The sequence below is a fragment of the Elephantulus edwardii genome, unplaced genomic scaffold (genome assembly GCF_000299155.1).
Source record: "Elephantulus edwardii isolate Elephantulus edwardi_28Jun2011 unplaced genomic scaffold, EleEdw1.0 scaffold00032, whole genome shotgun sequence".
Classification (NCBI taxonomy): domain Eukaryota; kingdom Metazoa; phylum Chordata; class Mammalia; order Macroscelidea; family Macroscelididae; genus Elephantulus; species Elephantulus edwardii.
This window is the reverse complement of record NW_006399782.1, coordinates 335704-346330: the sequence shown is the minus strand read 5'-3', so window position 1 is coordinate 346330 and position 10627 is coordinate 335704. Positions and strand designations below refer to the sequence as shown.

The following is a 10627-nucleotide window of genomic DNA, read 5'->3' as shown; positions in this document are numbered from 1 at the left end:
AAAAAAAAAAAAATCTAAATTATTTTGCCAACCATGATACTCTCTGCAAGTAGAACACTCATTGTCCAGGAAAGTCATCTGAGCTTTAGGGTTTCAGGGCTTTTACTGGCCTCCCAGATGGCTCTGATAGACTGTACCACACCTCCTGAGGCTAGTCAACTCCAGACCACTATGTGGTCTCTCTTGATATGGACATCACCTGCTCATTGGCATTGTATGGTATTATTCCCAGAGACAGAACAAAGGCCAGTATAGTTTTCTGTACCTCACAGGTTATGTTATGGTCTAAACTGGATACCTACAACCAGGAGAGGATAAAATAGATGAATGGGACCGTCTAAGAATCAAATTCCTATGCACACCCAAAAACTTCTCCAGCAGTGTAAAAAAGGAAGCCAGAGACTGGGAAAGAATGTTTGGCAATGCTATGTCTGATAAGGGACTTAAATCTAGAATTTATAGAATACTCTAGCACAACAACAAGATAAAGGAAAACAACCCAATTGCAAAATGGGCACAGGATATGAACAGACACTTTACCAAAGAAGACATTTAGGTGGCAAATAAAAACATGAAGAAATGTTCAAAATCCCTAGCTCTAAGAAATGGAAATCAAAACAACTATGAGATATCATTTGACCCCAGGAAGAATAGCAATATTTAACAGAGCAGCAAACAACAGATGTTGGCGAGGTTGTTGACTAGAACCTTTATTTACTGTTGGTGGGAGTATAAAATGGTGCAACCACTGTGGAAGGTTGTATGGTGCTTTCTCAAAAAGTTGGAAATAGAAATATCATTTGACCCAGCAACTCCACTACTGGGAATATACCCTAGAGAAAGTACAGCTGCCACCCAAGCAGATATATGCACACCCATGTTTATTGCTGCCATGTACACAATACCAAAGAGTTGGAAACAACCCATGTGCCCATCAACAAACGAATGGATAGAGAAGCTGTGATACTTTAATACTATGCTACATTGAAAAACAAAGAACTCATAAAATACACAAAATGGGTGACCACATAGGACATTATGCTGAGTGAAATATCTCAGTCACAAAAATACAAATACTGTATAATGCCACTGTTACAGAGCAGAGCTGATATGGGGGTTGGGGGGAAACTAAGAAAAGAGGGGATGAATAATATACATTGAAACAGATGAGGGAAGAGAACTGTATAAAAGGAACATATGATTAGGTATTACTGGCGTGACAAGAGTCCAGAATAAGAGTTGCATAATAAAGTGGTCATGGGGGCGGGGGGAATTGTATAACAACAAAAAAACCTTTTTTCCAAAGAGAAAAGCTAACTAGGGGAGAGAGAGGACAGGGAGGAAAATGTCTTAACAGTGAATCAGTGGAAATCCAAAAAAGAAAAAGAAATTTGTTCAAATCTGTTAATACCAAATAAAGTATGCATTTTCTTAAAAAAAAAAATCCTCAGGAATTGATGGGGGAGAAGTAAGAGTTGTTAATGATGTGGGGAGCTCTCATAGCATAGTCTGTTTGGAGGTGCGCTGCTAACCCAGAGGCACATAGTTTGAATCCACTAGCAGGAAGGTCATCTATGAGTGAGTTCTTGGTAGTTATATCAGGCAAAAGGAATGAACTGATATGATCCCTAAACTGGAATGCATGGTGAGCATAACTATGTATTCAGTGCAAAGATAGTCTCACTAGCAAGGAGCATAATTAACTTTTGTAAACTATTATTTGAGAAGGAAACAAAGTGTAGAATGAAATACTCTTAATAGTAATTACTTAATGAGAAGATTAAGCCTTTTTTCTTTTAATTTTGTGATAAACCTTTTTCATATATGTCTGGTGACCTATTGGTAAGAAACTGCTACAATCCCAAAGGCTCACAGTTCACATCCATCAGATGTTCCACAGGAGAATGATGGACAGTCTTTTCCCATGCAATTTACTGACTCTGAAAACTCACTGGAGGTCAGCTAAGGGGTCAGTTCTAACTCAGTGGCAAACAACATCGTATGGTAAGGGAGCTGTGGTGGCGTGGCTTAATAGTACAGAATTGTGCTGCCAATACAAAGGTGTGCAGTTCGAATCCACCAGCTTCTCTGCAGGAGACATATGAGCATATAACTTAATTCCCACATGATCTGAAAATCACTGGAAGGTCAGCTGTGGATCGGTTCCATTTCTATAGTGGACAACAACAACAACCTGGGACTAGAAGCAATTAGAACATACATTTTTGTATTTTTTTTAAATACTGGTTTTATATCATCTGAATACTTGAAACATGATTAATAGTTTTTTTATTTATTTTTTTATGATTAATATTTTAGTCATAAGCATTTGGCTTGTTTGGTGGTGGGGTTTGTTTTTTTTTTCTTTTTTGGTGTTTTACTTCCCTTGCAAAAAGGCACCCTCACAGAACAAAACAAGTCACAAGAGTAATTTATAAGTAGAAAAGCACAATATGAGGCAGGGTCTTCATGGAGTAATGACTCAGAACTTTCCCTCTCTAGTTCACTCATTTAGCTGCGTTTGAGTCAAAATTGAATCATAGCTGACCCTCCAGCAGATTTTCAGAAACTGAATCACATAGGAGATTGCCTTTCTCCCTTGGAGTAGCTGGTGAATTCAAACTGCTTGCCTTTGGGTTGACAGCACAAGTTATCCATTAGGCCACCAGAACTCGCCCTTAACTCATGTCGAGCCTAAAGGATGATGAGTTGGATATGAATTGTAAAGGCTTGTTTTTAAACTAGAAGATGATTTAAGAAAACTTAGAAGACATTGAGAATGTACTTTAAATAACCTATGGACTTGACAAGAATCTGCTCATTAACAAAATGAAATCTGGATGTTAATGTGTAAAGCGACAGTGTACTGTTTTCAAAAAAATTAGTTTGTGAGATTGGTGTTTCTTTTGAGAGAGATCTATACTTTTTTGATATTAAAATATATGAATGGGGGTGTGTGTGTGAAGGAAATGGGAAAGATCCATTGTGAAAAACAATGGATATAAGCTTTGTAAATACACCAGTATAATATATATGTGCACGCGCGCGCGCTAGCATACACACACACATACACTTGACTGAAACAATGGTGAAGACATCTTAATGTTCATAACAGTTGAAATAAACGGGTGGCTCTTTTATGTGAACACTTTAAAAAAATTACTGAGCCACTACATGGTTCAAAATCAAGAAGGGGGTCGGTCAGGGATGTGTTTTGTCTCCATACCTTTACAATCTGTATGTAGAACAGATCATTTAAGACACTGGTTTGTACGAGGAGGAATGTGGCATCAAGATTGGTGGAAAACACAACCCTGTTTGCTGAAACTGAGGAGGACCTGAAGCACTTGCTGCAGAAGGTCAAGGACTGCAGCCTCCTATATGGATTGAAGCTCAACATCAAGAAAACAAAGATTCTCACCACTGGGCCAATTGGCAGCATCAGTATGGATGGTGAAGAGATTAAGATAGTTAACAGTTTTAGTTTACTTGGCTCCACAGTCAACACTTGGTAACAGCAGCCAAGAAATCAAGGAATTGCATTGGTAAAGTCAGCTATGAGGGACTTCTCAAGAGTACTGAAGAGCAGCAACGTCAGGCTGGAGACTAAGGTGCGCCTGATCCGGACTATAGTCTTCACAATTACATGCTGTGCTTCGGAGAGTTGGACAGTGACTAGGGATGATAGAGAATTGATGCCTTTGAGCTGTGGTGCTGGAGAAGAGTGTTGAATATACCATGGACTGCTAGAACAAACAGGTTTGTCCTGGAGAGGGTGAAGCCAGAATGCTCCTTGGAGTCAAGGATTCTGAAGCTTCGTCTGACATACTTTGGGCATGTTGCAAGGAGGGACTGGTCCTTGGAGAGGGACATCATGTTTGGCAGAGTGGAGAAAGACCCTTGATGAGATGGATCGATTCTGTGAGTGGAGTGAATGAGTGCGTTTGAGATGGCTAGGTTGGCACAGGATAGAACAGCGTTTAGAGCTCTTATATATATAGGGTCGCTGGGTGTTGCAAGCGACTTGATGGCACATAACAGCAACAAGAAATTGAAAGATTTTGTAACCACCCATAAATAGAACTCTTTAAAGTGCCCTCTGTTAATAAAATATAGATCATTCATTTGCTGGACTTCTGCCTGCTTTATGTTTCTGTTGGGAGGACCACATGAAAAAATAGCCTACAGTCACTTCACCATTTCTTTTCTTTCTAATTTCTTTTAACAGATTTTTCTTAAAATTGGGATGAAAAATAAAAATTTATATACTGTTTAATAATTATTTATACTACAATAGACTGTGAGTTCCATAAAATTATTATTTTATCTGTCTTTCAATGTAGTATAATGTTTGATACATTAAAAGCATTAAACTTGTTTTTAAAATTTGAAAAAAAAAGTTTCTTTTACTGTAAATTTACCAAAGTTTACAGAAAAATTGGATTTTCATTGTTGCGTTTTCCTCTCTCTCCCTCCCTTCCCTCTTAAATTATTTTAAATGATAAAAATAAAAAACTTTGGAAAAATTAAAATTATACCACACTCTTTTGGCCCAGAATGAACCATTATTAATGTCTTATTTTTGTGTATATGTGCACACACACCCCTTTATGGACACAGGGCTGCTGTTGTGCCGTTGCAACCCAACATGGCAGAGTTTTCTAGGCAGTAACCTCACAGGAACAAATCACCAGTGTAGTTGAGTGCTGTATTCCTAATGAAAAGCAGTTTTAACACTCCCCTGAAGAAGAGCCTCAAACCTGATGGAGAGTTACCATAAATTGACAGTGGGGAGATATCTCTCCTGGAGAGGTGGATGGTTTCCAGTCTCTACTTTTCAGTCTACAGTGGAATACGTAATTAACTTAACTGCACCACCAGGGCTCCTTATATGACTGATATATAGTTAAATTGTGTATATTAGTGTGCTCTACTCTCATCCCTCCTGTTCAACTTTTTCTTGATAATTCTTCCATATCTTTACATTTCCTTCACAAACCTGATTTCTAAAGATTCAGCGTCACTTATTTCAGAGATAAGTATTTGAACCATGCTGGCAAACATTCTTTTACAGGGTCAGCTAGCACATATTTTAGGCTTTACAGGCTCCATCGATCTTTGCCATTGAGCATAAAATAGCAATGGCTGTGATGAGCATGGCTGTGTTCCAATATAACTTTTACAGTACAGGATGTAGTTTGTCACTTCTGAAGTTGAAGATTTCCTAAGCTTTCTCTTATTTATCTCATAGAAAAAAAGCGACAGTTTGAAATGAAAAGAAAGATGCACTATAATGAAGGACTGAATATTAAATTAGCTAGACAGTTAATTTCAAAAGACCTACATGATGAAGATGATGAAGATGAAGAAATGCCGGAGACTACAGATGGAGAAAAGATGAACACGGAGGACTCAAATCAAGGTTAGAGATTTTGAAATTTTCACTAGAACTCTTGGGATCCTTGTTGTTTGTTGTTATTAGGTGCTTTTGAGCCAAACATGACTCACAACGGTCCTATGAACAAAAGATCTGAACCCTTTCTATCCTGCACCATCCTACACTTCCCGACACCCAAGAAGAGCCCATTGCAGCAGTCACCGTGTTAGTCCACCTGGTTGAGGGTCTTCCTCTCCTTCACTGATTCTCCACCCTTCCCAACATCATGTCTTTGTCTATGAAATAGCACCTCCTAGCAATAAACCCCAAGTATGTGAGGCAAAGCCTCATCCTTGCCTCCAAAGAGCACTCTGGCCGCACCATCTCCTAGATATAAGTGTCATACAGATTGGGATCATTATGGTCCAGATATTATCCTTCGTTTTTCTTTTACCTTGTGAAACACCTCAGAAATTATTTCTTAGATTAACATTTTTACTATGCACAAATTTCTCCAGAACGTGACCATGGCCATGTTGTGCTGATTTATTTCACTTTTTATCTGGAGTGTTTAAGATCGTTTTGTAATGTTGTTGTTGATTGCCTTCAAGTCGAGCACGACTCATAGCGACCCTATGAACAAAAGGCCTGAAGCCCCTCTGTAACTATGGACACTTATCAAAGCTCATAGAGATTCCAGAGGCATGTTGTTTAGGGAGTGGATGATAGCAATTTGAACTTCAAGTTTTAAACATTTTAAAAACAAATATTTTTAACATGAAATTTATTTCACATAAGGTTCTAAGTAAGTTTTATCTTCCCAGTGGAGATTTCTTTTGATTGTTTCCTGGATAATCTGATTGTTTATTTAGATGAGCTTTTGTTGTTTGTTATTTGTTTAGGGGTTTTTGTTGTTTGTTTTGGTTTTTTTCTTTCCCCAGTCTCTGTAGCCTAGCAACTTTTCATTAGATTCATAGAAAATGGATTTTTTTTCTAATAAATTATTCTGATTTTTTTCTGATAAATTGATTCTGATATTCAATGAAGGTTAATAGTCTGTACCACATTTTGGTGCCCGTTACCCACATTTTGTGCTTCCACAGTTTAATAGGGGATATAACAGTTGTAGTTAGGATGATTAAGTGTTAGGAAAGTAGTTCTTACATCATTTGGTGAACATGGTATAAAATATGAGTGATTCTTTTAGCCTGATGAATCACTTAATGTAATGTCAGGATAGCAGTGTTGTTATTCTCTGTCATGCCTTCTGTTTCATGCAATATTTTTAATTCTACTGTATGTACTATATATTTTGAAACTTCACCTTAAGTAGTTAACTGTTACATAACTTCTCTCTCTTTTTTAAGTCTCTTGTCTATTAAGATGTGCTTACACTTTAATCTTATTTTTCCAGTTTTACTTCTGTCTGGTTTACTACTATGACGCTGTTCAACCATGAATGAATATTACTTTGGAAAATGTTTTCCATCAGATTCTATTTAAACTTTCAATATCAACTTCTAATGACAATAGCACAATACTAGAAATACCCCTAATTTGCCACTGGATAGGAATTTTTCTGGTTTTTGTTTGGTGTTTCCCCAGAGTCATAATTTTTGAAAATAACTGACCTTTGGTCCTTCTTTGCTTGTAAAACATGTTCCATGCATTTTGTTTATAAATGTATTTTAAAAATTTTTTTAAGTATAATACATCAGTTGAGTTTTTACTAGCTCCATGTATGATTTCCACTACCCCTAGTTGGAGATGAAGTATACCTTACATAAGATATATTCTGTTTATCATAATAAAACCCACAAAGATAGGGACCCCTGCGTGATAAGTATTAAAGGACACTTTACTTGTCACTACTCACGTCTGGACCTTTAAAATTTCAAAATCTTACCAGATGAAAGGAATTGCCATCAGTGGCACAAAATAAAAGGTTAAACACTCTTGAATAGAAAACTGATTTGCTCTATTAAACCATCATTCAAATCGCACAGAGAAAATGCTTAGTAGCTTTTTAAATTTCTCAAAACCTTCTTACTTTTTGAGCATTGAAATTCTTCTCTTTCTCATCTCCACCTATTTTAGTCCTTTTTATAAAAAGAAAATTTACTTATTTAGACTCTGAGAAAATATTTTCTCATTTTAAGATAATAAATAGAAATGTTATTGCTTACACATTTGATATTTTACTTAGATAATATAATACTTATAATATTTTATTTAGCTATCTACCTATGATTTATTCTCAACATGTTCAGTCTGAAACATTTGTTCCATCACAAGATGCTTCTGTTCTACTCTTTAGACTACTTAGGGAGCAAATCATTTTTCTCATGTTAACATATATAAGATAGACTTTGTGTTTTAAATCTTTGTATTTATCATTCATGCCAGTTGTAGGAAACTTTAGTTCAGATAGTTATATAGAGTGGACAGTACACAACAAACAAATTATATTGACATTTTTCTTTTGTCTTTGCAGGATCTACTACAACTGACCAGCTGCAAAACAAATCATAGTTCCTTGAAGAGATTGTTCAACACACAACTGTTAGATATCAGCCTTGTTATTATAATACACTGCTGCTTGTTCTCTACAGTTCATGACTTAAGTATTGAAATGCATACCAGTTATATTGCCAAGAATTAAATGGTAACTTTAGAGACTGACTAGAGTGAAAATGCCTAATTGATACATGTATTCTGTGCCTAGTACTTCACCACAAATACAGTGTAATGTCATTAGTCCAGAACATTACTTTTATAAGAACACTGGTTAATTTGTATAAGAATATTCTATAGCTTTTTATGCTTTAGAGGTTAAACTATCTTTTTGGGGGGGTGGGGGACTAATTTATTTTCTTCTAGAAGTGGTTGCTCTTATAAAAAAACTTGTTTTTTTAATTTTCATCACAACCAGTTGGAGTACAGGTTACATAGGTCAGTAGATACTCAGGTTGAAAGGTATTCTAACACTTGTCTTCAACTTGATTTGTCTGTTTAATTGAAAAAGATCTTAAGAGTTATTATTGGTTTTTCTTGGCCTATTACCCTTCAAATTCTTGTTGAGTTTTATGTTTACAAGGAAAGAATTGAACTGTTCATCAAAACTGTCTTTTGTTTCCACAAATAAATCATTGGGTTAAACTTGTACTAAGGTATGCTCCATTCTTTTATACACTAGATGGACAGATTCTAAAATAGCTATCATAGTATTTTCTTAAAATACCTGTCTTTATCTTCTTTCTCTGTCTCCCAACTCTTTTCCACACACATACACACAATTTATTAACTTTATAAAGCAACCTAAAGATTGTCAGTACAGTCCTTTTATCATTTGCTGTGACAGTGAAATTCTTATTTTGTACCATCAATGCCTGCTAGTTTTCTAATATGTAGAGAAAATAGATTGGGTAGCAGCAGTGCTATAGGCAGGAAATACAAATCAACTGAAAGTCTATAGCTCTCCCTGGTTTATAGCTTGCTAATTTAATTGCTGTTATTAGTTTATTGTTCAACCTAATTAGATCTTAGGAAACAACTAACCAAGGTTTTTGCATGAAGAACGAATGTGTGCAACCAGAGATATGCTTACATAATTCCTGAATATGGACAGAAGTAAGCCTCAATATGTTTTAATATAAAAAGATTTTTAAGTAGTCCCTGCCTTAAGGGAAATTGTTAATGAATACTATAACAAATGAGTTTTATTCTTCTAACATATTAAGAATTACTTGAATTTTCATCCTGAAATGAAGTGCAGATATTGTTTACCTTGGTTTAGTGATGGGTTTGTCAATTATTTCTTGTGTATCTTGGTTTAGTGATGGTTTCATTTCTAGTCAATTATTTGTATCTTAATGTTTATTTGTACCAAAATGATCCATTATATGAAAATACTTTTAAAATAATTTATGTATGTTGTATCTATAAAATGATTTTTACTGAACAGCTTATCTTCCACTTAAAAGTTTATGGAAATACCAGTATGTCTAATAAAAAGTGGGAGAATTTTTTGCTAGTAGAAGAATGTGTTAATTACTTCAGGTGTCTTCTTCACCCCATTCCCCCCATACCCACTAATTAGTAAACAAAACAATGTTTATTTAAACTTATACATGTGTGTGTACACTCTCACAGGCCTCTATGTTTTGGGTTTTATTGATTTGAATTCTTATTGTTGTTAGGTGCCATCAAGTTGAGTACAATTTATAGCAACCCTGTGAACAACAGACTCAATCCCCAGACCCAATCCTCATCCTATCCTGTGCCAGCCTGACACACTTGAGCCCTTTGCCACAGTCACTGTGTCAGCCCACCTGGTGGAGGATCTTCCTCTCTAATGCTACCTTTCCACCTTTCTAAGCACAGTGTCACAGCCTCTCCAATGAATAGCCACAATGACCAAAGTACGTAAGATGAAGCCTCATCATCTTTGCCTTCAATGAGCACTCTGGCTGCATTTTCTCTAAGACCTATCTACCTGTTCGTTCTTTTGGTAGTTCTTGGGATATTCAGTGCCCTTCTCCAACACCATAGCTCAAAGGCATCAATTCTTACATCATCATTATTTATTGTACAGCTCTCAGATGCATAGCAAGTGATTGAAAAAAACCTTGGGCTAAATCAAGTGCACCTTAGTCCTCAAACTTACATCATTGCTCAATAATTTGGAGAAGTCCCTGACTTGGCCAGTTGGGTTTCTTTGCTTTTGTTGTTAGGTGCCACTGAGTCACTTGCGACTCATAGCAACCCTATGTACAATAAGCCCTAAACTCGGCTCTGTCCTCTACCAACCTTATTATCTCTGATACACCTACCCCCATGTCCCCAGTCACTGAATCAATCCATCTCATTGAAGGTCTTTCTCTCTTACACTCTCCTTCCACCCTCTCAAGCAGGATGTTCCTCTCACAGGACTGGTCCTTTCTTACAACATGCCCAAAATATGTCAGTTCAAGCTTCAGAATCCTTGCCTCCAAGTAGCATCCTGGTCTCATCTTCACTAGGATGAACTTGTTTGTTCTCCTAGCAGTCCATGATATATTCAGTACTCTTTCTCTAGCACTACAACTCAAAGGCATCAATCAATTCTCCTATCATCTCTAGTCATTGTTCAGCTTTCTGATGCATAGCAAGTAATTGCAAAGACTATAGCCTGGATCAGGTAGACCTTAGTCTCTAGGCTGACATCATTGCTCTTTAATACTCCGGAGAGATCCCTGACAGACTTTCTCA

The 10627-nt window shown here is 36.5% G+C and overlaps 1 protein-coding gene across 1 annotated transcript in view; it reads left to right on the top strand.

Annotated features, from left to right (window-relative positions):
• Nucleotides 1-7909, top strand: part of PPP1R2 (protein phosphatase 1, regulatory (inhibitor) subunit 2) — a 33618-nt gene extending 25709 nt beyond the window's left edge. The window contains exons 5-6 of the mRNA XM_006884178.1: nucleotides 5252-5422; nucleotides 7872-7909. Coding sequence (XP_006884240.1) covers nucleotides 5252-5422; nucleotides 7872-7909 — 209 coding nt within the window. The remainder of the gene's footprint in view (nucleotides 1-5251; nucleotides 5423-7871) is intronic.
• Nucleotides 7910-10627: the final 2718 nt, after the last annotated feature.